The sequence below is a fragment of the Labrus bergylta genome, chromosome 23, assembly GCF_963930695.1.
Source record: "Labrus bergylta chromosome 23, fLabBer1.1, whole genome shotgun sequence".
In the NCBI taxonomy this organism is placed as follows: Eukaryota; Metazoa; Chordata; class Actinopteri; order Labriformes; family Labridae; genus Labrus; species Labrus bergylta.
In genome coordinates this window covers 13,449,649-13,476,628 of record NC_089217.1, presented here as the reverse complement: position 1 = coordinate 13,476,628, position 26,980 = coordinate 13,449,649, and the positions used below count along the sequence as shown (strand labels likewise).

At 44.5% G+C, this 26,980-nt stretch overlaps 1 protein-coding gene across 2 annotated transcripts in view; it reads left to right on the top strand.

Moving 5' to 3' along the window:
• The window catches only part of cog5 (component of oligomeric golgi complex 5), a 49,524-nt gene extending 23,951 nt beyond the window's left edge, over positions 1-25,573 (top strand). Inside the window, exons 7-23 of one of the 2 annotated variants that reach the window (XM_020644664.3) lie at positions 3,485-3,615; positions 6,806-6,965; positions 9,621-9,733; positions 9,844-9,921; positions 11,881-11,962; positions 13,794-14,004; positions 15,257-15,418; positions 16,471-16,570; positions 17,431-17,541; positions 20,271-20,333; positions 21,523-21,626; positions 22,311-22,370; positions 23,130-23,367; positions 23,473-23,549; positions 24,592-24,718; positions 24,797-24,876; positions 25,080-25,573. In XM_020644664.3, the coding sequence (XP_020500320.2) occupies positions 3,485-3,615; positions 6,806-6,965; positions 9,621-9,733; positions 9,844-9,921; positions 11,881-11,962; positions 13,794-14,004; positions 15,257-15,418; positions 16,471-16,570; positions 17,431-17,541; positions 20,271-20,333; positions 21,523-21,626; positions 22,311-22,370; positions 23,130-23,367; positions 23,473-23,549; positions 24,592-24,718; positions 24,797-24,876; positions 25,080-25,206 (2,024 nt within the window). In that variant the 3' untranslated portion in view covers positions 25,207-25,573. The remainder of the gene's footprint in view (positions 1-3,484; positions 3,616-6,805; positions 6,966-9,620; positions 9,734-9,843; positions 9,922-11,880; positions 11,963-13,793; positions 14,005-15,256; positions 15,419-16,470; positions 16,571-17,430; positions 17,542-20,270; positions 20,334-21,522; positions 21,627-22,310; positions 22,371-23,129; positions 23,368-23,472; positions 23,550-24,591; positions 24,719-24,796; positions 24,877-25,079) is intronic. The other variant, XM_020644665.3, reaches the window with a different exon arrangement.
• Positions 25,574-26,980: the final 1,407 nt, after the last annotated feature.

The window sequence follows — 26,980 nt, the reverse complement described above, 5'->3', positions numbered from 1 at the left end:
TGAATTTGATCCGAATTATGTGCAGAAGTAACAAGCAATAACGTGAGGCTGTGATTGCTAATCCCCTCAGGTCTCACCTGCACCTCAGGCTTCTTAATATGATGATAATGATTTCCTAACGTGCTCTGATGAGCTGGAAGCAGGTCGCTCCCTGCTGCTTTCCTTCCACCCCTCTGTCTCCACGGTGATGCTAAAGGGGGTTCAAACTGCCGCCACTGTAAGCGCTGCAATGTTGTGATGGATTCCCGACGATGTGGAGCATGTTTTTTAACACATCGGTGACTCTGATTATTTAAAATATCAATCAGGTTGTCCTGTGAAGAATGAGCTGAATGGAGCACATCTGGGCCGCAGCACAGCTCTTCCCCAGGGAACTAACACATAATATCCAGTGTGAGTGTGTGTGAGTGTGTGTGTGTGTGTGTGTGTCTGAGGAAATCAACCTCTCTCTCCCTCTCTCACAAACACACATATCTAAACAAGCAGAGGGATCGGGGGGCTCAGCTGTTCGATCCCGGTGTCTGGCGGGCTTTGTTCCTGGGGTGGCGGCTCCGAGCGGATTGCTTTTGAATTGAACGTGGCTTCTGTCCAATTCCCTCGCTCCTCTGTTCCTAAGCCCGCCACCTGCCTTCTTAATACTCTCACATCTCTGTCTCGCCGTTTCTTCTCTGGAGAAGAGCAAACAAATCCGCAGCTCGCATGTTGAAATGGTTTGATTTCGCATCCACCTCGTCTTACCATGGCAGACTTCCTTGTACCTTTTTTTTGCCCTCCTGATTTATCAACACATGTTCGTGTGAAAGAAGCTCAGTATACTCAGGGAAATTAAGTCGTGGCTGCCCTTAAATGAGAGTGGGAATGGCGGCACGAGATTGCAGGACTGAATCATGAACTCGTGTACTGAGTTCACTGAAGGTCACAACCTTCTGCAGAACAACAACATGACGTTTTCCTCCATTTTCCTTCATGAAAAGTGACTGCCAATTTCCACATAGTCCATGCACGCTGCGTTCCTTCAGCACCACCATTTGAAGGCGCCCGCCCTGCCCTGCTGGGTCCGTTTCTGGAGCTTGAGCGCATCCATGAGCGGCTGTCCACAGGTTCACAAGATCACGTGGGAATAAAGAGAATAATGTTGTTCGTTTGGCGCCTGTTTTGACGTAATGTTGTTGTGACGTGATGGAATATACGGTCAGGAGTCCGTATACTGTGTTTTATTTTGTAATTGACCGGACGCTCTGTGCGTTTCGTGTCTGACTTCCTGTCTGGGTCGGTCTTTTCTGTCCAGCTTATTAAACCTATTAAGAAGAAAAAACGTTTTGGGCAAGGACGGCAATCACGACCTTGCACTGCGCTCAGCTCAGCGGGGCACAGATACGCTCTGGTGCGGCGCAGCACAGACAATGAGTGCGCTCGACAGCGGCGTGCAGCGCCCACCACGTCCTGTCTGAAAGGCCCGAATTTAGAGAGCCTTGTAGGGAGGGCTGATGATGGGAACATCCTTTTCTTCATTACTCGCTACTGAATTCGCTGAGAGGAATCTGTGACAGATAACTGATCTAAGAATGATGACAAGGTCGCGTGTAAGACGAAGCTGAGTTCAAAAATAACTCGCATGGCGACTGCTTCCGTGTGACTCCAAACAGCGAAGAAATAAGAGTTGACTTTAGATTTTTAGCTTTGAATGATGAGAATGAGATCTTGAGGTCTCTATTCGCTGATTTCTTTTAGCTCTGCGTACATTTTCAGACTGTTGTGCAATACCGCCAGAAGGAGGTTACACCAGCAGGTCGCGGTTTAGTCACACACACACACACACACACACACTGTCTGCCGTCTGTCTTCTCCCGTCAGATCTCATCTGAGTCTCCGTGTTTCCGCCTGCTCATCTTTCCACCTGGCCCTGCTTGTCTCCTCATTTCTGGCTTGATGAACTTCCCACACGAGTTCAGAGCTGCGGAGTCACTGTCTGAAAAAACTCCAGAGGAGACACTTTGTGATCGCCTCCTCGTGCGTCCTAATAAAACCTCTTGCTTTTTGTGGGCCTCTTTAAGGTGAGAGAAACGAGTGAAAGTGAGCAGCAGAGGTCGTGTCAGTCGACTCTCTGCTGATTGAATCATCATCGTACAGCTTCGGTGTTTGCTGAAGCGTGCACGACTTGTTGGATGAAAAATGATCGCGTTCCAACAGATCAGTTTCACTTCCACATCAGCCTAAAACAGGCTTCACTTTCTGCGCAGGTGGATATTTCTTCCTCCGAGGCTCTGTCAGGTTTTTTTCTCGCAGCAGGTGGGTGGACAAACAAAGCCGGGGCTAACCGCTCTGGAAATGTTTAACACGCAGTCAGAAGTGCGATGTGCTTCCTTGAAAAAAGTGTTGCTGACTAATCCGTCAAGCTGACTCGTCCCGCTGTCAGCTTGACTGTCAATGGGATGCAAATGAAATTAAAGAGAAACATTATGATTTAATCAGGAGGGAGAAGTGTTAATAAAGATTGAGCCGCTGATACAAAGATGATTTTAAAAAAACTAATTCTCATTTAAAGGAGCTGCATAGGATCTAAGCGGGTTGTTCATTTATAACCTGAGTAAATATATTTTTAATCAAAGCTCATGGATTAATCACGTTTGTTCTTTGTTTTTATATCTACGTTTGTAAGTCACATATTCAAACTGGAGTATTTAGCTTACGTGTGACCACGATCTCTGGTTGAAAACATTTCTAGGTTCATGAAGCATCTGAAAATATTTTAAGAAATGACAGCGGACAGGGAAAGTTCTGCATGAAGTCGGGGTGAACACAGGAAATATTCTGGAAAATTCTCTGCGAGCTAACGGGTGATGTGAAAACAAATTCACTTTGAAACATGTCATCTAAGGGCGCACTCACACTAAGCAATCCGTACCGTGCCTAAGCACGCTTCCCCCTCAAAGTCCAGGTCCTTTGACTAATGTGAGGGCTCCGATCTGTGCTCGAGCATGGTACACTTCCTCGGCCCTGGCACGGATGGGAGAGGTGTGCTTTGGCATGGTACAGTTGTTTATGCAGGAGCACATGCACGGGTACTCAACGTGGACAGCCTTCATTATGGAGAAATCTGTTCTGTCTGTGTCTGACTAACATGACTCAAAATAAGACACAAAGTCAGTAAAGTATCTGTCATTTTCTCTTAGTTGTTCTCTGATGTGCAGTTTTCTTTAAGTCCGCCTGTCTTGTAAACTAAGCATGCTTCCTGATCGTGTAAAGACATTCATGTGTTGTTTTACGACATGATGTACAAGAGCTAACCGTGCTCAGGCCCGGTTCATGTCCAATCAGTGTTGTTGTAAAGTTCCCCTGCTCATGAGGCTGTGTCAGCGTCGCCTCCACTGCACATGAGCTCCTTCAGTCCCGCTTACGGATGTGATGAAACCAGCTGGATGTGTGTTTACATTTTTATTTCATTTTATTTCATCCTCTTCTTGTGTCTGTTTTCTTTCTCCAGACTACCTGTCACAAGGTGTGGATCTGAGCGGCATCGAGGTGATCGAGAACGACCTGCTGCTGATCAGCAGAGCTCGGCTGGAGGTGGAGAACCAGGCCAAGAGGCTGCTGGAGCAGGGCATGGAGATCCAGGTAAACCCCAACAACACGGAACACAACTCAGATCTTTGAACCACATTTATCATCCACGTTTACTTAAAAATCTATAGGAAAGTAGTCCAGTCCCCCATAGTTAGGGTAACGCTAACTAACCCGTTCCTGCACTGATTTACCTCGAGCAGTTTTTAACGTCTGCTCTACTGAAAATATTTAGAGGATTTCAGGAGGACTGCTCCTGAAATCCTCCTGATCTGATAGTTCACACATGCACCTCACAGAAGGAGAATATCCCAGTAGGAGGTCTCCTGAGGTAAGACATGACGTAAAAAAAACAATGTGGATCTACAAAGCAACAGTCCGGGGTGTAACCCTGCCTCTCGCCCAATGACAGCTGGGATTGGCTCCAGCCCCCCGCAACACTGAACAGGAAAGAGTATAGATGATGGATGGAAATCTGAGATTTTTTTCCCTTTGAGGTCTCACAATGTGATGGATTGTCATTTTTTTTTTGCTGGTAAATTAAATAGTTGGCCACAAATATATGCTATAAATAGTTGCTGGAGCTATTGTTGAAACCAATTAATAATAAATGAAGTGATAAAAAACATGCCTACCAATAAAAAGATGCCCACCAAACTCCAAGGTGGAAAAGCCTGCAAGCTAAGGTCAACGTCTTAGAGTCAGGCCTTCGTTCGGTGTCTTTATCTGATTGGCTCTGAGTGAAACAAAAGAACAAGCAGGCGATAGTAGAACGCTCCGAATGTGTGTCATCTGTTAAATCCATGTTAGAGAGAAAACACTCAACGCTGAGCTCAGCTGACCTTCATCTGCCCCAGAAAGCCTCGATCTCCAGAGAACAGTGTCCCATTAAAGAGAGAGTGTGTTATCCCGTGTGTTTGATGTGTGTGTCAGTCTGCTCTGTGTCCATGATGACATTCTGTACGTCCAGGAGAGTGTTGCAGCCGTGTTTCTGCTCGCGTGCATGTCGTGCAGCCACAGACAGATTTAAAACGTTGTTGATCAGAAGCGTGAAGGTGTTACACTCCACCAGCAGCTCATCATGTCTGACCTCCAGGGTCTGAGAACTTCACAGGACGTCTCGCGTTTTTTCTCGTCACACCTGTCTACATGCTGAGAATAAATACGAAAACACTCGACAGGGAGTTTAAGGGATGATCCTTTAAAGAGATTCAGAGAAATTCTGGTTTGATTTCTTTGCGATTTTGTGGTTTTGATTTCCTTTTCCGAGCTCTACAAGTATAATATATCTTGATGTGGGAGGAAGCTCGGAGGGTACGGGTTAGGTGTGCACTGCGCAGGTATGGGAGAGGTTTAGAGGTGCATGGAGGTTAGAAGGAGAATCTTACAGTCATATGCAGGCAGCTGAGTTCTGGACCAGTTGAAGATTATCGAGAAGCTTGTGAGGTAGTCCAGAGAGAAGCGAGTTCCGGTATTCAATACTGGAGGTAAACTTGGCGTTGACAGGACAGAGACGGTTGAAATTGCATAGATGGAAATATGCTGACCTAGTCATTGATTTGTGTACCGTCGAGGATGGCATCCTGACTCTTGACGTGGGGGTAGCATACAAGCCACTGTAAGGGTTGCCATGTTAACCATTTGTGCAGGACGTGTTGGAAAGTGCCAGCTTGTGAGTTTGTGTTTTGTCATATTTGTGCCGTGAAGGTGTCGAGGGTTAAACGGGTGCGTGTGTGTGGAGCAGGTGGCTGAGTGTGAAGCAGCAGGAGAAAGTCTTTGTCGCTTGTTCCTTCCCCGACGTCTTGACACAAACCTGTTTTTCTAAAATTAGACACACGCACTCTCACACTCCTCTCTCCTCCCCCCGTGCACGCCACCTTCAGCTGAAGTATTTTTATCTGCTGGAGCAACCTTCGCTAACAACTTGATGTCGTGGCTTGTGTGCGGGGCTTTAAATCCACACACATATGCACCGCGTATACACTCAGATGGAGCCTCTTATATCAGAGTCGTTTCTTGTGAATGTTGTGTAAGTGGTTGGACGCGTTGCCCGGGCTGTGTGGGAGCGAACTTCACCTCGGCGCTCTGACGGAGCCAGCAGAGACCCTGCAGTCATCTGTTGAGTGGGAGAACAACTGACCCACATAGAGAAACTCCTCTCCTCTGTAAACTGAGAAAAAAAAAAAAGGAACGATGCAGTGTCTGAAGCTGTTTCAGTGAGCGGCTCTGCAACGCAGCATCATCAAACATTTATCACGTTTTTAAATCCTCATTTATACGTCAACTCATCAGAAAATGACAAATAAAGACATGGCTTTATTCGCTTTTAAGGATTTGCACAAAGTCAGAGGACGAAAATGACCCTTCACATGTAAGTTTAGCAGAAGGCCCGACAGCTTCACATGCGCTCTATAAATCGGTTATTGGGAAACTGGATTGAAGTCTTTGCCTCTGATCTTTTCCAGAAAGTCGAACATGAAGGGATTAAATTTAGTTTCCCCTGAAAAGCTCAGGCCCTGATGATATGAAGCCTCTGAGATTGATTTGTTTCATCAACTTTTATGTATTTATGTTCCTGTGAATTTGCCAGTGACATATCAGTTTCCTCTGGTCTCTTCTATTCTCCTCTCTAGTGTCCTTTTCTCTTCTCCGATGTCCTCTGATCCTCTGGTCCTCTGTCCTCTGGTTTCTTTAAGTCTCCTCTCTTCTAGTCTCCTCTTGTCTTCCTAAGTCTACTCTTTTCTAGCCCCCTTTCCTCTGGTCTTCTCTCATCTCATCTCCTCTGGTCACCTCTAGTCTCCTTCCCTCTGGTCTCCACTTGTCTCCTTCCCTCTGGTCTCCTCTAGTCTCCTCTGGTCTTTTCTAGTTTCCTCTGGTCTCCTCTCCTCTAGTCTCCTATCCTCTGGTCTCAACTTGTCTCCTATCCTCTGGTCTCCACTTGTCTCCTTCCCTCAGGTCTACTTTAGTCTCCTCTCCTCTGGTCTCCACTTGTCTTCTTCCCTCGGGTATCCTCTCCTCTCCTCTCCTCTCTTCCCCTCTCCTCTCCTCTCTTCCCCTCTCCTCTTCTCTCCTCTCTTCCCCTCTCCTCTCCTCTCTTCCCCTCTCCTCTCCTCTCCTCTTGTGTATCTTTAGCTGTTTGTACTTACTGACTTCAAACACGTTAAAATGCCAAATCCATTAAGTTGATCCCATTTTATTATCTCTCATCCTGCACGCATCTTTCTCTTTCTCCGATATCGTTCAGAATCCGACCCAGGTGGGCACAGCCCTGCAGGTCTTCTATAACCTGGGCAGTCTGAGAGAGACCATCAGCTCCGTGGTGGGGGGCTACAGGACCAGCATACAGGACAACATCAGCAGCGCTCTGGACATCAAGGGTCTGACGCAGCCGGCTAACACCAGAGGTAAGAGAGCTCAGAGGAGGAGAGTTTAATCTCGTCGTCCTTGTTTCTAACAGACGAGAGACAAAAGCCTTTTATGATTCGACCCAGTTCATCTAAAATAGATTATTAAACCACGACCGCAGAGGATAGGCAGTCGTGGCAGGAGGGAGTCTGTTATTTTCACGTCTTTCATGAAGCACAGAAATCATTGTTCTGATTAATGCACACAGTGTTTTCAGATAACCCGTCGTGATTAAGCCTCAGATTCTTCAGATGTTTTATATCTTTGAATAAAATCTGAACAAAGAACAAAACGAGTTTTCAGGATCTTTTAACAATAAGGATCCTTAAAGAAAGAGCCTGATCATAATCATAAAATAATCCAGAACAACAGATTTCTTTGTATGCGACTAAAACAAAATCTCCCCTCTCCAGAAAAGAACCACACAGGAGTTTTATAATCTTTCCAAAGAAGTACACTAAAGGAAGAATGTGAGACTTTTTCATCCAGTAGATGTCGCCCTTGAGCACCAGCATGAAAACCAAAACAAACTGCGGTTTGGCCACACCTCCTCCATCTCCTCCAGAGACACACCTCCAACCCCCCTCTCCTCACGTTCACATGAAGGAGTTAGGAATTAGAACACGCCATCATTAAGCACCAGTAAGCGCAAGCGGCGGACAAAATTGTCCTCTGCTCGAGCTGCAATCACCTTTGTCCTGCATTGTTGTGTTAGCATGCTAATGCTAGCGCTCTTTAGTTAGCTTGTAGCTTCACATTGCATGTAAACTGACACAGAATGAGTGTGATCTAAAAACTCTTATGTGACATCCAAATAATCCGTGAGTATGTTCTTCTTCTTCTCTTTAGTCCTTCACTAAAACAGTTTTTATACACAAGGGGAGGAGCCGGCCGTCCCGTCCATGTAAACACGGCGCTGACAACAACACAGCCAGCGGGACTCGAGCTTCTCACTCATTGTAGACAGTCATGACTCAGAGAGACATTTACACAGGATAGACCTGATCTCTGCTGCATTTATGTGTAACATGTCGCACAATCTTCCTTAAACGGGATTAAATGCATCAGTATAAAAATTAATATTCTCATTTTTGGATCGGCATCGAAGCATCGAGCTTCTGATAGTTACATCTACATCAGAAATGCATGGCGGCCCATCTCCGTATTTTTGCTTAGTGTTGTGTAATTTCTTGGACAGTCGTCAACCTTGAGGTTTTGTAAGTCGCGTTAATCATGCAGCAGTTATTATGGTTTTAATTTTAGATTTTTTGAAACAGGATTATGCAAATGATGATTTCCTGTGGCTAAATAGCGGCCGCCCCCAGTGCTTAGAGCGCGTTTTAAACCACATGTGCAGTCCAAATGAAAATAACCTGCGGGGCTTTTTATGCCTTAATCATCGAGACAGGAGGACACAGAAACAGGAAAGGAGCCACAGGTTGGATTTGAACCTGGGCCGCCCACTTCGAGGACTACAGCCTCTGTCGGCACGCGCACTAACCACTCGGCCACCATCGCCCCATGAAGATGAAAAAAACACAACAAGTATTTGAGTTTATGTGGTACAACTGCTTTCAAGCAGAACGGTTACGATGAGCTTCTCTAAACTTACCAAAATAATAATAACAACAATAAAATTGTAAGTAGGAACAAAAAAACATGCAAGAGCCGCTCTTTGAAAGTGAGCCAGGTCCAGGGATGTGTCAGAACCAGGACCTGATCCTGCACCAGTTCTTTGCACCAACGCCTTGCTGGTCTACAAGAGAGAACCACTTACATCAGGGGCAGAGGTTATTGTGACCAAAATAGAAGCAATCAAAACTTTGTTGTGACCACCTCAGGTACGGACCGGTTAACGTTTATAAAGTATAATCTGCTCGAAACGTAATCCACATCTATCGTGACGAGCAGAACAAATCCTTTGGACCTGTCGTGTTTGAATGCAGAAGCAGGTTTACAAATCCAGGAGCAAAACATGGAACGAGACGCTGCAGTCCTCCGTTTGTTTGTTCGTCTTTCATTGAAGACGGTGTGCAAGTGTTGCCGGGAAAGCAAAGACGTATTGAGTGACATAATGACGTGACTCTTTTGTTGTTTGAAACTGGTTCGCATCTAGCACTAGCACCAGCCTAGAACTAGACCTGGGTTCACTTTGGTGGAAAAGGGTTACAAGGGCAGGACAAGGAATTTACTAACTAGGCAATTTTATTTAACCAGGGCAACGTTTCGATCTACAAGATCTTTCTCACCTCCCTGTTTTTAAGATCCCTTTGGCAAATTGGCGATCGTGTCATATCGTGTAGTTGGGTGTATTCGAAGAACGAAGCCTTAACTTTCCACTGCAAAAAGAATGAAGGCTTCTAAAGAGTCAGTTATTGCAAAAACAGTAAGATCCCTCACAGACAGGGTCCAGGAGGTCAGCTTTGTTAGGGATAGTTAAACATGATAAATGTGACAGGCATGGGAACTACCATTCTCACTTTCTTCCCTATCTATTCTATCTAGTTCTGAGGCCAAAAAACAGCCTTTAACAAAAGTCAGAGGCATTTTACTAATTCTCCTGCGTCCTGCATTTGGTTTTTGAAGGATGGTTGTGATTGCACACAAACAAACACACAAAAGGTGACAGCTCTCTGATTCCCCCCCCCCTGCAGGTGCACCAGGCAGAGCGGTGCTGCCCACGCCCGGAAACACGGCAGCTTTCCGCGCAGCTCTGTGGACCAACCTGGAGAAACTGATGGACCAGATTTGTGCCTCATGCAGACAGGTGAGCACGCAGCAGAGCGCTAACTTACTGCACAGGCAGTGTTTATAAAAACAGCACGGATGAATCAGGTTTGAAGTCTCATTCGGTAGACTGATGAATTGATTTTCCAGGTGCAACATCTGCAGAAGGTTCTCACGAAGAAGAGAGACCCCGTCACTCACGTGTGCTTCATCGATGAGATCATCAAGGTGGGTGGACACCTCTGCTCTTTCTGTGGAAGTGGTAATTATATCTGCAATCAGGACTCCAGTCAAATATCTGCACATGTTCTCACACTCTGCTTCCTCTACGAGCCGTCAAGTACAGATTAAACATCAGACTGTGTGTGTGACAGCTTTTCAATTAGATTTTGACATATAACACAAAATGAAATAAGGGTGCAGGACACTGTCGTTAAAGGAGCAGTATGTAACCCTGATGTTTAAAGTGGGTACTGCAGTCCAAATTCTTCACATTGTAGAGAGCTGTCTCCCCCCGCCCCCTCCTCTCTAGAGTCGATGCTCACACAGGTTGCCATGTGGTGGACACTGAAGCTTAAGTGTTTATCCAGCTCTGCATCGGTCTGTAAACCTTTCTGTGTTCTAACCTCTCTCCATTTTTCAAAAAGCATCTCCAATATTGATCCTAGTTTGAGCACGTTTCTGCTCGTGGAGCTTATTAGAAACATGCAGAGGCTTTTTAGGTCGGGTACAATCACTTCTATCTGAACCACTTCTCTTGCCCGCTTCCATCGCTGCAACACCTGTTGGTTTGACCTGATAACTGCTCTCATATCTGACAAACTGAGGGGTGTCCAAAACGGTCGTGTGGGGGGTGCCTTAAAACCGCCTACCTTCTCTGGTCCAAACAAATCCAGAGCATTCAGGAGCAGAATCTAAAGTTAGAAGGAGGACATACTGACTGCTGCATTGTTGTCAGAGAAGCCAGCACTTCAACATAGCATGTTTCCTTAATGTCTGATCATATAGTCAGGTCACTTTATCATTTCACTCACTATACATCTCACTGATCGGACCTTTAAAAGTTGACATTGTTGTGTATGGGGAAGATGGTTCTGTGGAGAAGAAAGCAAAAAAGCAGAAAGTGTTTCGCTCCGGGGGTTTAAAGTCGTAGTAGGAGCTCATGTCAGTCTTTAACACGTTATCAAGACCACCATCAGCGCCTCACTCTCGTACCTCCACTGAAAGCCAGATGCACAAATCAGAGCTGGTGGCTGTTACTATGGAAACCAAGCTCTCACCAATTACCCCGAGATGGAGGTGTGAGCGGGGGACCTAATGACATGTCTAAATGCACAGCTCCTCGCACAGTGCTGCTGCAGTCTTACTGCTCAGTGTCATGGATCGGAGCGCTGCGTGTCCACAGGAGAGAAAAATAAAACCGTGAGACTTACATGATGCTCCGCTGACAGACAAGCTGCTGCAATATAAATATAATTACAAGAGAAGACGCCTGGACGCCTGAGACGTGACACATGAGCTGTAACTCCTAATGAGCGAGATGAGGTTTTGTTAGGCATAGAAGCGGAGGGTTAGAGGACCATCGCTCACATTCAGAAGCAGCTGTTAGACCCGTCCACACCTCTTTCTTTTTCTGCATAGTAACCATAGGCTGTGTAAAAAATAGACATCCACCACTGGTTTCTCAATTCATTTTTTTTTTCGAAACAAATTCTTAACATAACGCTTGAGAGTCTGTGTGCAAGTTTGTCCGAATTGGTGTGCAATAAATCTAAGAAAAGAATGCACCGGAAAGGAGCCGGCTGCAGAGATTCGGGTTCGAGCCGTCGTCAGTCTTGAAATGGATTGATTGAAGTGAAGGTGCAGAAAGTGAAGTGAGGAGGTGACAGATGTGATGGAGGTAGAGGTCAGACAGCTGAGCGGCAGCCGCAGCCGCAGCAGGCCGCACTAATGACGGATTAGAGGACAATAAACAGACACACACGTCCAGTCACATTATGTAATTAATGCATCATCGTTAGGCAGGCTCCTTCAGCAACACATTGACACCAAAGCTGAACTTCTGTTCTCTGGTCCATCTACATTGCAGATTTGTGATGCAGCTTCTGACACCACACACCTTTTAGAACAACAAGCTTTAATAAAAACGCTAATCATGGTGTTTGTTCTGTGTTTACCTGTGGACAGGACGGGCAGCCTGACATCCTCTACACCTTCTGGAACGATGTGACCAGCACACTGAGTGAGGAGTTTCACAGAGCCACCGAAGGTAACGCTGAAGGCTTTTCTTCTCTGCTTCCAGTTTCGGTCCACGTTTCATCAGAACAGGCGGGGAAAAAAAGATTTTTACTCGGGCTTGTCTCCGGATTTTAAATCAAGATCAAGAAGCGAGTGAAACGCCCCCCCCCCCTGCAGACAAGATGAGGATTTTTCAGTGATATTTACGGTCTTGGTCTTGACTCAGTATGGATTCTTAAATGTCTCGGTCTTGTCTCGGAGCACTCTGGTCTCGGGAAGTCTCGGTCTTGTCTCGGTCTAGTCTCGGTCTCTATCCCTAAATGTCTCAGTCTTGGAGCACTCTGGTCTCGGATTTGTCTTGGTCTCAGTTAGTGTGGTCTTGACTATGACACTATTGCAGACACACCCTGCGCGGTGGAACCCCTTCAACACTTAACCAACATTTAACAACACGCACTGAAGGGAATCTAAAGAGAACCTGATTTTATATCCATGCACTTCTACATGTCTTCTCCTGCTGAAACGCAGAGACTGATTGTAACACATAGTCATCAGTCAGAGGGACTGTGTAGTAGAGCGAAGTGTGCGGAATTGAACTGTTTGTAACGGTTTCTAAATGGTGGCTTGATTGTTTGTTTCACCTCTTTGATCAACAACCATCACGCTCTTGTTTCCCTTTTCAAGCGGGCTCGCTACGATCGATTGTGAAGCAAAGCGAACGAAATGAAAACCGTGCAAAACAGTCGAAGAATAAACAAGTTGACACAGGCGTCCACGAGTGGATGTTTTATGAGAAAGACTCAGAAAGAAGAAAGACGTAATCATACTGACAATAGCTCACTCTCCTCTCACACACTCACAGATCATTTGGAGGCGTCTGAGAGTCGTCTGATTACAGAGAATAACAAAGTGAGAACAGGAGAGGCGGATTTGGCTGCTGTGTGTGTGTGTGTGTGTGTGTGTGTGTGTGTGTGTGTGTGTGTGTGTGTGTGTGTGTGTGTGTGTGTGTGTGTGTGTGTGTGTGTGTGTGTGTGTGTGTGTGTGTGTGTGTGTGTGTGTGTGTGTGTGTGTGTGTGTGTGTGTGTGTGTGTGTGTGTGTGTGTGTGTGTGTGCTTTCTTGTAAAGATATTCTGGAAGAGACAGTGAGGTGTTTTTTGTCGTGTGACTGATATTCTGTAGAAGTATATTTGTATATTTATTGCAGATCATTCCTTACACAGTGGATGAATCCTTAAAGTTTATCATGAACTCAACTCACCCGTCACTCAGTAGATATCCCAGACTGACATCATTAATGGTGACAGTGAGTAAAATAGATCTCCTTTAAAATGTTTGTTTTGTTTAATGGAGGTTTGATTGATTACTTCTCGTGTTCAAGGAGCTCAGGAAATCTAAACGCTGATCGACTTTTTGCGACACAACATCAAGCAGATTACAACAGATTGTGAGCTGCCCTCACATGCAGATATCTGTTTATAGAGATAAATAAATCATCATCAGATTAACGCTGATTAGAGCCGGGATGTCACGACGGTATTTTTTTTCCTACTGACCGTTTTTCCGGCATACACCAAAACTGGCTGAAATGTACGCACTACAAACTGAAACCAGAAAACTTCCCATACTTAACGCTGCATTCATGTGGTGTCGGACAGCCGAGAATATCCTGCTGCGTTCTCACATCAGTTCACTTGGACTTGCTGCGGAAAAAACACTAGGAGGCTTTTTTACAAACTTCCCCAGGAAAAAAATAAATGTGAAGTTGTTGTTTTTCCACGAGATTCCTTTTTGACTTTCCTCTCAATTTTATCTCAGTGTGAAATTCCCTCACTCACTTTATCTGCCTCATCTTGTGTCTCCAGCCTCGTCCTTCCTGAAGCAGGCGTTTGAAGGAGAGTACCCCAAGCTGCTGCGACTCTACAACGAGCTGTGGCGACGCCTGCAGCAGTACAGCAACAGCCTGCAGGGGGCGCTGAGCAGCAGCGGCGGCGGAGGGATGGACGTGTCCCTGGATATAAGCAGCGCAGAGACGGACAGCCAGGACCTGTTCACACACGGAAAACAGGACTACAAGTGAGCAAAGCGCACAGGAAGCCACACAATCGGAGTCACTTCAGGGTGTGATCACACGTTTGTTTGCTGTGAAACGCGGTGTGAACGTTTATTTTGGAGCATATTTATTCTTTGTTTGTTTTAACACTTCAGTTGCAAGTTCAGTTTTGAATATAGAAGCTCTTTTGAACCTTAAGAGGATCTCTGGAGTCAAAGCAGGTGGTGTTTATCTAAGCAGGGTTTACAGCAACTCCCTCACTCCTCAGTCCTCGTGTTTACAAAGTGAGGAATATTCTTATTTGTAGTTTTCTTTTAAAGGCGACACTGGTACAGTGTTTGTGAACATATATTTGGGTAACCTGAGTGTCTACCGACCCACAAAATGTGAAATAAACCCATCCAGTCCTGTCTCCGTGATGTCAGCTGAAACAATCAGCTGTAGAAATACCAAAACATGTGAAAAATGGAGCCCAGATTTAAGAAAATACCTGAGTACCTTTTATAATACAGAATGTGAAAAACACACCTGAGCCTCACCACAGATCAGAAACGTTCAGTTGAGTCATCAATCTTTTCATTTCTCATAAACTGAATGATTTAACATCTTCCTGTTCTTGTAACAATGATGTTCGTTCACACACACACACACACACACACACACACACACACACACACACACACACAGAAACACATAGAAACACACACATACACACATACACGCACAGAAACACTCAGACACACACAAACAGAAATACACACACACACACACTCCTCTGCACTGTAAAGTGGCGGGATGAGACATGGCGGCATTCAGCAGTTGAAGTGCTCCGTTAATAAATGTCAGCTCAGATATTAAAACCAGTTAGAGGATGTTACTCAGAATGTCAACATGAGAGAGTGAACTGATTGTTGGTTTCATAACTCATAATGACATCATGATGGATTCAGAGTGTTACGTTTTTAAAGGCTACCTCACAGTTAACGTCTCTACCCGCTCCCTGTGTCGTCTCAGTGCTGTTTGAATGTTTTACACGTCTCTCTCTTTGTGTGTGTGTGTGTGTGTGTGTGTGTGTGTGTGTGTGTGTGTGTGTGTGTGTGTGTGTGTGTGTGTGTGTGTGTGTGTGTGTGTGTGTGTGTGTGTGTGTGTGTGTGTGTGTGTGTGTGTGTGTGTGTGTGTGTGTGTGTGTGTGTGTGTGTGTGTGTGTGTGTGTGTGTGTGTGTGTGTGTGTGTGTGTGTGTGTGTGTGTGTGTGTGTGTGTGTGTGTGTGTGTAGCCCAGAGAAGGCTCTGAAGGACTCTCTGCAGCCGTACGAGGCGGCATACCTCTCCAAGTCCCTCTCTCGTCTGTTCGATCCCATCAACCTCGTGTTCCCAATGGGCGGCCGCAACCCGCCGTCCAACGATGAGCTGGACAGCATCATCAAGACCATCAGCAGGCGAGTGCAGAACAGACGACTGCCTGCTGTTTGAAAGTGTTAACACTAGGGCTGTCAAACATTTTTCTTATTTTGTTCTGTGGCATGTTTGAAATTCCATCATTTTGCATTTCAGAAGAGTTCCTGTTTTATTTAGTATCTTTGTGCCGTCTTAAGCTGAGTCATTCAGACAAGATGGTGATGAATGCTGGTTGTATACACTTTTTGCCTCGGGCCCCAATAGACTCACAAATCGCCACCGCAAACAGCTCAAAGGAACGGTAACAAAGGTCAATGTGTGATGTCATGAGGTGGATATTACTTTGGACTCGTAAGCTGAGCTGTCTGAGAGTTTGTTAAAGTGAAGTGAGTTTTACATCACTGAGACTACCGGGAGACACTGAGGACCACTATCTACGGAGAGTCTGGAGGGACAAAATAGCATGAGATTAATGCAATGTAAAGAAATGTATCCTTTAACTTCAGAGCTTAACCGCAACCTGACAGTCGTAGTTGGAGACTTTTAATTTCTTAATTTTGGTTGAAATTAAGGAAAATAAATAATTCACACCGACAGGATTTATTCAGGCAGAAAAGTGAGCACCACCCGTAAATAGGAGAACTGGATTTAGCCGTTTAGACGTCAGCAGCCTCTTTCGCGCGCTGCACTCCTGCTGCATGTGTGAACGCAAACGGCTGATTATTTTTTCCCTTACCGCGTCCGAATGTTTTCCTGCCGACCTCCTGGAAAGATTTCTGCAAGAAGTCGAAGTGAGCGTGAACGCAGCAGGAAGCATTCAGGAAGTTCACTTGGAGCGTGTGGGTGGAGTGTTGATTGTCATATCCTGCCACCGGTTCGATCTCGAGCGTATTGAAGCCGCTTCACACTCTCTGTTCTCCTGCTCGCCACTTACTTCTGTTTCCGCTCTGCGCTCACACTGTGAACACGTCGAGTTAGCTGTAGCGTTGATATGAAGGCAGGATCTTTGATCATAGTGTCAGACTCCGAACACGCTGCCTGCTTCCTGTGTATCATAAATAACCAGATTATAAAATAATGTTATGTGTTGCAGTGAGTTGAATGTAGCGTCAGTGGATCCAAACCTTTCTCTGGCTGTGGCAAAGAACGCTGCAAAGACCGTCCAACTCTTCTGTGTCAAGTCTGAACAGCTGGTACGTACTGCTGTGTGTGTGTGTGTGTGTGTGTGTGTGTGTGTGTGTGTGTGTGTGTGTGTGTGTGTGTGTGTGTGTGTGTGTGTGTGTGTGTGTGTGTGTGTGTGTGTGTGTGTGTGTGTGTGTGTGTGTGTGTGTGTGTGTGTGTGTGTGTGTGTGTGTGTGTGTGTGTGTGTGTGTGTGTGTGTGTGTGTGTGTGTGTGTGTGTGTGTGTGTGTGTGTGTGTGTGTGTGTGTGTGTGTGTGTGTTGAAACCATCCACAGTTAGCAGGACAGACACTCACGAGTGGTTGCCATGGTTGCTACTTCTTTCTTCTTTCTGCTTCTTGGCGGATTTGCAAACCAACTATGTCCATACCGGAGGCGCTGGTGGCACAGTGTTTGGTGCGTGCGCCCCATGTATGGAGGCTATAGTCTTCCAAGCGGATGGCCCAGGTTAGAATCCCACCTGTGGCTCCTTTCCCGCATATTGTTCCAAACTCTCTCTCTCTCCCTGATTTCCAACTCTATCCACTGTCCTATCTCTTATAAAGGCACAAAAAGCCCCAAAATATAGCTTAAAAAAAAAAATACAACAACTATGTGCATACCGCCCCCTGCTGTATCAGACGGAGAGGGGAGGGGGGAGCAATCCTGCGTGAAAACACCTTCTGTCCATAAAAAATAAAATAGTTAAATAAAGATTAAAAAGTGATCTAAAGCGATCATTACCTGCAGGGTTGCTCAGCCAAAGGTGTGTGTGTGTGTTTGTGTGTGTGTGTGTGTGTGTGTGTGTTTGGTCTGTTTAAAGTAGAATATAAGTGTTGGATAATTTCAGTCCATTCACTAATCTATTGCATGTCTGACTCTCTCCGTGTGCAGCTGAGTACTCAGGGCGATGGCAGTCAGGTGATCGGTCCGTTAACCGAGGGTCAGAGGAGGAACGTCGCCGTGGTGAACTCTCTGTACCGTCTGCAGCAGGCCGTGGCAAAGGTGAGCAGCTGAGACAGATACTTCATACAGGACCTTTAAAACTAGCTTGTTTTCTGACCAAGTGTTTCTTTATCATCAGACATGGTGCAAAAATCTAATCAAATCCTGCGTTTCTATATTTTTATATCTTAACAGACTACTTGGTTGTCAGTTACCTGAGCTGCACTCATTTAAAGTTACTGCACTCACTTATGGGATTCATTTCCTTTATTTAATCAAAGCCATCTATCCTCTGGTGGAAAACTTTAAGAAAAACTTTTTGTGGCATTCGAGCAAGTGTGCAGGCATTTCTTCTTCTCTCTACAGTAGGTGATTATATAGCCTCTAAAATGTCCAAATAATGTGAATCCATAGAGACGTTGTTTTTATTTCCAGCAAACTGTCCAAAACTGAACAAGCTCCAACTAACTGTCATAAAATCAAGAAAAGCAACAACACTGTGATTCTGGAATCTGCGAGTAGTTGACACTTCTGCTCGAAAATGTCTGAAACAATAAATGCTTTTAGAAAAAGTTGGCAGAATGTGGAGTTATTTTTCTGTGATTATCTAAACAGGAAATCAACATGTACTGTAATTGTAGCGCTGTTGAAGGATATGAAAGCAGATACACTGAATCTGAGTCTGCATGCGTTTGAATGGTGCTGCATTAAAGGTCACATATTCTGTAAAATCCACTTCACCATGTTCCTCTAGCTAGTATGTGTCCCTAGTCTTTCTACAAACCCCCCAATGATGAGAAAAGTCCATCCTCTCCGTCTTCTGTCTGCTCCACTTTTCAGGAAATGTGTGCTCAAACAGGCTGTTTGGAGAGTTTCCCTTCATGACATCACAAAGGGCAGTAACCCCTCCCCCAGGTGGGTGACACTCCCACAGCTAGGTGTTTGTTCTGCCCTCTGAGTCTGCCTTCTCACTGTAAACAATAGGACATGGAGCGAGAAAGCCAGAGACACCCAAGCCCTTCCAGAGAGGGGGCGTGGTCTGACACAGCTCATTTACATATTTACAGGTACAGACACAGAAACAGCCTATTCTGATCAGGGCTGAAATAGAGGAGTTTATAGACATGATCAAATACAGGATCAGAGTGGATTTAGAACAAGACAATTCACATACATGTTTTGAGGAGCTCTGAGACTTATTTAAACTGATTGAAGAGGAGGAGGATATGTGACCTTTAACCTGAGTTTTTATACTTGCAAAGGAGGAGTCGCTAACTTCTTGGGTCAGCTGTTTAAAGTGATTTCAAAGAGAACGATGAACATGGTTTAATTAGCTTCTTGTTGGCAGCTTTTGTATTATTTTGTTCTCGTTTGCAGTGATTAATTAATCGAGTAGTAAACGTCATTTCTCTTCCGAAAGACTGTCAACAGGTGTGACAGTGAGTGCTCCAACATGTCACACACACACTTCTCTGCCTGCCTCTGTGCCTGTGTGCCTGTGTTTGGATTATTGAACATGGCTGTCTGTGAAAAGGAAGCAGAGGAAATTAAAGGGGGATGAAAGGAAAAGCAGGCAGGGTGCAGTGTGTTCTCAGCTTCCTCCATTAAAGATGTATGCCGAGTCCTGGCACAGCAGCTGGCCTGATTAATAGCATTAAAAAACAGATTACTGCGGCATTAAATATTTAACGGCCAGCCTTTAAAATTTCACTGTGTGAACACAGAGAGAGGATTTATGTCAGGCGGGCGGGGAGAAGGATGGAGGACAAAGAGAGGCTGTTAATAGTAGATTAGTACAGTAATGGATGCAGGATGTTTCGGTGTATTTAAGCATCAGTCAGGCATCTCTGTAACACCAATCTTCATCTCCATTATTGTGTTTCATATTGAAGATCACCTTTTAGCATCTGGATCTGAAATAAGAATCAGAAACAAATGCCATGAGCTTCGACTACAAGCAGTGAATTTCAACATGGATTAAAAAATCCTGCAGAAATAGCCGATGTCGTTATCCTCGCACAGCGACACCAGAGGTGACCGTCTTCTTCTCGATGACACCTTCACACATACTTAGTGTCAGTGAAGAGTCAGGAGAGATTTGTTTTCAGGCTCTGCAAGATTAAATACAAATACAATGACGCACAGTTAAAGGTACGTTTTCACACCTCACCTCTTTGGTTCGGTTAAAACGAACTCGAGTCGGTGTGGAAGCTGTCCATCAAACCCTGGTGTCCACCAAACAACTGTTCAGAGAGACCACTTGAAAAGGGGGCTCTCTGTCCTCTTGTGCGGTTTGTTTGTAATAAGAACATGAACCGACTTCAATCCAACCGACCTGCAGGAAGTAACCACAGCAGACTCTCTCTGTTCATCATCACTGAGTTTTTCTAATAAGCTCCACGAGCAGAAACGTGCTCAAACTAGGATCAATATTGGAGATGCTTTAGAAAAATGGAGAGAGGTTAGAACACAGAAAGGTTTACAGACCCATGCAGAGCTGGATAAACACTGAAGCTTCAGTGTCCACCACATGGCAACCTGCGACTCTAGAGAGGAGGGGGTGGGGGGAGACAGCTCTCTACAATGTTTAGAATTTGGACTGCAGTACCCATTTTAACCACTAGGTGTCAGAGTTACATACTGCTCCTTTAAGATGCAAACATTTAGAGTGGTTTGTTACAATCGGGTCAAACTGGAACAGTCGGAGGTCTCAGTTTTTTCTTCGTATAGATATAAAGGACTTTTTGTGACCTGTTGACCTCTGACCTCTGTGTGTTGTGTTTCTGCAGATCATCTCAGGATTGGGTTCGAGTCCGGCAGCTGCTGCAGAGGCCCTCTCTTCTTCTTTAGAGGTATCAAAGCAACCTTCTTTTTTTGTCACTCATATTTACATTTGATTGATTGATTACCCTCATGTTCTTGCATCCATCTTTGTTCTTCTGGTTTTGTACTGAATCTGTGTGATCTCACTGTAACATTAACACAGGGAACAATGTTTTCTTGAACGCCTGACGCTCAATTAGAAAGATATGCCCTCCATGTTTGATGATTGAATCCTCAGTGGAGAATCTTAATAAGTGTGCCTGACCTATTTTATTTTTAATGACTTTCAATTTGTACTTTCATGGTATACATCATGCAATCTGTTACAACTATCCCCCCAAGCCCCCAACCAACCCATACCCGCACAAACCATAACCACAAGGAGACAGCATGCCCTTTAAGGCCCTGACTCACCGAGCAGACGGCAAAGGCCGACTGTCTTGGCCAAAAATTTGCACTAGAACACACCACAAAGACTACAGCTGACGGCCAACCTCGTCTGCGCAGGCGTGAGAGGCAATAACTCTCCATGCCAGCAGGGGGCGGTAGTCTGTAATCATCATTCAAAAAAGGGGATGTGAAGTGTTTATTTATACTCACAATTTCATCTTTTCTTTGTTTTGGTCTCGTTTGGTTAAGGAACAGTTTGGACATTTTTGTCTGGGTTTCAGTCTTTCTTATTTTCAAGCATATGAAATGTGAATGTGCTCGTGTGTGCATCTTTTAGAGATTCATCACACAAGCAGCCGCCTCGAAATGTCTTTGATTCAGATATTTTCCTGCACCTTTGACATCTGCTCAATAAACTACCCACTGATTTTTTTTTCATTCCTGCTGCACATCAGTCCTCAGAGCCCAACGGGAGTCATAAAGACTATAAAGCATGAAATACCTGTCAGTCACACACATACACACAATCCAGTACATCAGATATTACATTTTTGTTGATGTCAGTGGCTCCATTTCATAGTGCATCTTATCCGCTATACTCTATAGTTTAGATGTAAATCCAACCTCATCCATATGTACCTACTGCTTACATGTCTAGACAAGTTGCTATGGCAACAGGGAGCCTCTAAGACACAGGTAATGAGCAGCAAAGTTCATGTGATTCAGAGGATCTGTGAAGCTGCTGTCAGGTGTCCACTTGGAGTCTCTTCTTCTTCTTCTTTGGTGTTAATGTTGCTTCTCAGTTTGTTGGTTTCTCTCGTGTTTCAGGACGTTCAGGCCCTGATGAGCAGCGCCGTGCAGCCTCTCCTGCAGTCCGTCAGCGACTCCATAGAGGCCATCATCATCACGCTGCACCAGGAGGACTTTTCAGGGTGAGCTTTATTGAGTTGCCACTGCAGGAACCTTTGAAGAACTGTTTTAGGAATTAATCCAAGTGATTAAATTTGATTCCTTTGGCTTGAGTCCTGTCTCTCTGGGAGGCTCAGCGTGTGGAGCTCACAAACACAGACCTCCAGGCTGCTACAACATGTGAACATATATATAATATAAACAAACGATCTTAGGTTTCATCACTCAGATTTGTTTTTTAGTTTTAAACAGGGACCGAGACGCACACTGAGAATGCTTGTGGTTTGAGCAGCTTGTCAGCGCTCCCTGGTGGTAAAATGTTGTCATTAAAACCTAAACTTGTATTTATTTATTAATAACACGTGTTGTAACTTATGTTCGCCCTCTTCTCAAGTATATAAGGTAAGCTCTTTCTCTCCAAATCACACCCCCCTCAACCCCCCAAGGTCATCAAAGATTCATGGAAAACTGATAATAAATCTTAACGATCCAGAGATGTGATGTGAGGGCTTTATGTCGCTGATGTGACCGAGCCTCCCGGACTGTAAGACATAAACAGGATGGAGCAGGATGCAGAAACATGCAATATCCAATGAGAAAGATCAGACTGGGAAGCTTCACCATCCACGACTGCTGCTTTTAAGCCTTTCCGACTAACAATAAAACCTTTAGTGGATGTTCTTTGATCAGCTTGCATTTTCTTGCAGGGATTATCGTTCAGCTTTTGCTGTCAGGTCTTTTGGTGCCAGTGGAAGAAATCTAATCAAGCAAGTCTTCAACTTTTTGTACCTAAAACAAAAACACGTAACGTCGTGCAAGGGTTTAAAATGACTAGAATAAGCCTTTGCTATGAAGAAAGAGAATGAGCTCAAAGGACCAATCAGTGAGATGAGTAGTGAGTGAAATGATGAAGTGACCTTACTATATGATCAGACATTAAGGAAACATGCTATGTTGAAGTGCTGGCTTCTCTGTCAACAATGCAGCAGCCAGTATGTCCTCCTTCTAACTTTAGATTCTGCTCCTGAATGCTCTGGCTTTGTTTGGACCAGAGAAGGTAGGCGGTTTTAAGGCCCCCCCCACACGACCGTTTTGGACGCCCCTCAGTTTGTCAGATATGAGAGCAGTTATCAGGTCAAACCAACAGGTGTTGCAGCGATGGAAGCGGGCAAGAGAAGTGGTTCAGATAGAAGTGATTGTACCCGACCTAAAAAGCCTCTGCATGTTTCTAATAAGCTCCACGAGCAGAAACGTGCTCAAACTAGGATCAATATTGGAGATGCTTTTTGAAAAATGGAGAGAGGTTAGAACACAGAAAGGTTTACAGACCGATGCAGAGCTGGATAAACACTGAAGCTTCAGTGTCCACCACATGGCGACCTGCGTGAGCATCAACTCTAGAGAGGAGGGGGTGGGGAGAGACAGCTCTCTGCAATGTTTGGAATTTGAACTGCAGTACCCATTTTAAACACTAGGTGTCAGAGTTTTGTGTAATTTAAATTTTTGTCTGTGTGTCTCTGTCATAGGCCTCTGTCCACACCCGATAAGCCGGATGTCCCGTGCTCCCTCTACATGAAGGAGCTGCAGGGCTTCATCAGCAGAGTGATGGCCGACTACTTCCGACACTTCCAGTGTGTGGACTTCATCTACGAGAGCACGGAGGCCATCGCTCAGAGGGCCATCGAGCTGTTCATCCGACACACCAGCCTCCTGCGCCCGCTGGGGGAGGGCGGCAAGATGAGGCTCGCTGCCGACTTTGCACAGGTGAGAGAGAAAGTGTTGGAAAGTTCCAGATGCTGTCACTTTTCGTCCAACTCATCCAACAGATTTTTGTTGGACGACTGTAATGTGTGTTCCTGTCTGTGTCAGATGGAGATGGCGGTGGCTCCTCTGTGCAGGAGAGTCTCCGACTTGGGGAAACCGTACAGAATGCTGCGCTCCTTCAGGTGTGTACACTCGTCACAATCATTTGTCCTCTTTGATTTTATCTCAAAGAGGAGGTGAAGTGTCTTCCATCGACACTTCTTCAAAGAGACATTGTGGTGTTTACAGGAGGCAGTGAGGATGAAGGGTCGATTCAACACATCAAATCATTATAATAACTTTAGAAAATAAAATCTGTGCTGTGTGCTTCTTTGCTTATAGAGCTAAATTATTATTTAACCAAACAGCCTGTCCTAACAGCACATGCCAAAGTCAGCTTGATTCTATTGTTTCCTGCAGTGCGGCGTCGTTTTATCCCCGTCGCCCTGTTTCTATTTACGCTCGCGACGAACGAGCAACAGGAAGGAGGGGGCTCTACAAGGCGCTGGCACTCGCTTTTCCCGCTCAATAGAGCTTGTGACCTTGTTTTAAAACGTGGAGATAACAGATCATTGATAGTGTCCACATCATGATTGAAATGTTGACCTATGACCTTTGTCAACACCGGAGAAAAGCCCTTATTCAGACTGTTCTGTTGTGATTTTACTGAACAGCTCGTCGATAAAAAGCACCACACGTCAGTTTGTCCACCATCAAAATAAAAGCACCACATGACATTTGCAAAGCAGAGTGTGAAATTTGGAACGGTTGCAGCGAGCGACGTGATGGGACATCAAACTGTTAGGACCCGGAGATCTTATAGTGTGTCTTTTAAACAGTTTGAAAACTGCGCTTTCAATCAAATAGCAAAGCGTGAATCTAATATCAGTTTGATTTGTTGTAAAAAAAAAAATCTCCTCATTTACAAGTAAAATCATGAATTTCACTATAAACTATTTAATTACTATCAACAATTTTAGACATTTAAAAAAAAAAAGAAAAAACAGGTAAACATTCCCTGCTTCCCAGCTCCTCTAATATGAATATTTACCGATTTATTTCCTCTTTTATGACACCAAACTGAATACCACTGCATCTACCGGTTACATGTTTATAGTGTATTTTCAATGGTCGCCTACATAGCCCCTCAGGTTTAAAAAACGTGTTGTATGTTTGGTGTTCCAGACCTCTGCTGTTTCAGACCAGCGAGCTCATAGCCAGCAGTCCGGCTGTGGGGGAGCTGATCCCTTACAGCACCCTGCTGCACTTCCTCCTCAACCGAGCCCCGTCAGAGCTGAAGTCCCCTCACCAGGTACACACACACACACGTGCTGTTTGGTCTTGTAAATACCTCAGTATGTCTTGTTTTTAACAAGCTTTCTCCCCGCAGAGAGCAGAGTGGTCGATCGCCCGTTACTCCCAGTGGCTGGATGATCATCCCTCTGAGAGAGACAGACTCTCTCTCCTCAGGTAACACTTAAAATGTCTTCATGTATGTGTGTGACAACATAAACTATTAACATGCATACCTGTAAGGAATGTTTTCTACCAGTCTTGAACCTTTTGTTTACATGGCAAATCAGATTCTCTTAGCAAGTCCAGAATTTGTTCCCCCCTTTGTCTTTAGCATTCTGTTCCTAATAGTGTAACTGAACTGTTTGGTTTCCTCTTAGGGGCGCTCTGGAGGCCTATGTGCAGTCTGTTAGGGCTCGACAAGGGAAGGAATTTGCTCCCATCTACCCCATCATGCTCCAGCTGTTACAGAGAGCCACCAGCGGCTCCCAGGAGGTCAGACCCTGAAGAGGACTGTAGATCACATAGTGATGCCTTTATGTTATTTATGTTGATAGTATCTGGCAATGAAGGGATTTTAGTGTGGATGAATACGTGGTATATTTGATTTAAGTCCAAAAAGTTTGGATGATTCAGAGAAAAAATATGTTGGCTCTTACCTGAATGTCTTTGTTTTTACAAACTATACTTCCAGACTGAGTGAATTATTGAGCTCTATAACTTCATTAATGTTCTTAAAACACTACAGTCAAGTTTTGATCCTGGATATGTTTTTTTTTTCATATGATCTTGACCTGCGTGCTATGATTGGACTCATGTATGTAAATTAATCTGTAAGATGGTAATTGATGAGAATAAATGGGGATACATTGCAGGATTTTTGTTTTGTACAGTACTTCATTGGAAGCCACACACAGAATGTACACAAAGGGGCCATTTTAGAAACTTCCTACTATACTTGGATTTGGCTATACTATACTGATTTGGCCGCTATGCAGTATGTGAACAAATGCGAGATCCTCAGTATGCCAAAATGTCCCAGTTGTCGCACTGATTCAGAAAGAATCCACAGTCTGCATCAGGTCAGAGGTCGAAATGAAGGACAGCAGCATCCATCGAGGAAATAATCACAATCAGACCAAACCAAACAAACATACCAACAGTTATGTTTGTTGATTCTCTAAATCATGAAGATCTAAAATAATCTCATCAGCTTTTTTTCAGAGTGAAAGTGGACGCTACATTTATATAAACATACATGTCTACACACATACAGACATACATACCTGTTAAAATTTGAAGAAAAACGGCATACTATGTCGAAAATGTGAAAAATGTTGAGTTGTGCTCATAAGTTTACATACCCTGGCAGAATTTGTGATTTTTTGGGTAATTTTTCAGAGAATATGAATGATAATACAAAAATGTTTCTTTCACTCATGGTTAGTGGTTGGGTGAAGCCATTTATTATTAAACAATTGTGTTTGCTCTTTTTAAATCATAATAACAACAGAAACTACCCAAATTACCCTGATCAAACGTTTACATACCCTGGAGGTTTTGGCCAGATAACGTACACACAAGTTGACACACACGGGTCTAAATGGCTACTGAAGGTAACCTGCCTCACCTGTGATCTGTTTGCTTGTAATCAGTGTGTGTGTATGAAAAGTCAGTGAGTTTCTGGGCTCCTGACAGACCCCTGCATGTTTCATCCAGTGCTGCACTGACGTTGCTGTTGCCATGGGGAAAGCAAAATAATTATCAAAGGATCTGCGGGAGAAGGTAGTTGAACTTTATAAAACCGGAAAAGGATATAAAAAGATATCCAAGGATTTGAGAATGCTGTATTAGCAGTGTTCAAACTCTAATTAGGGATTCTGTTGAAACCAAGCCATGGTCAGATAGGTAGACCAACAAAAATTTCAGCCACAACTGCCAGGAAAATTGTTCAGGATGCAAAGAAAAACACACTAATAACTTCAGCTGACATACAGGACTGAAAACAAGTGGTGTGGCTGTTTCAAGATGCACAATAAGGAGGCACTTGAAGAAAAATGGGCTGCATGGTCAAGTCACCAGAAGAAAGCCATTACTACGCCAATACCACAAAGCAGCCCGTTTACAATACGCCAAACAGCACAGAGACAAGCCTCAAAACGTCTGGAACAAAGTTATGGAGTGATGACACCAAATTGGAACTTTTTGGCCACAACCATAAACGCTACATTTAGAGACGAGTCAACAAGGCCTATGATGAAAAGTACACCATTCCTACTGT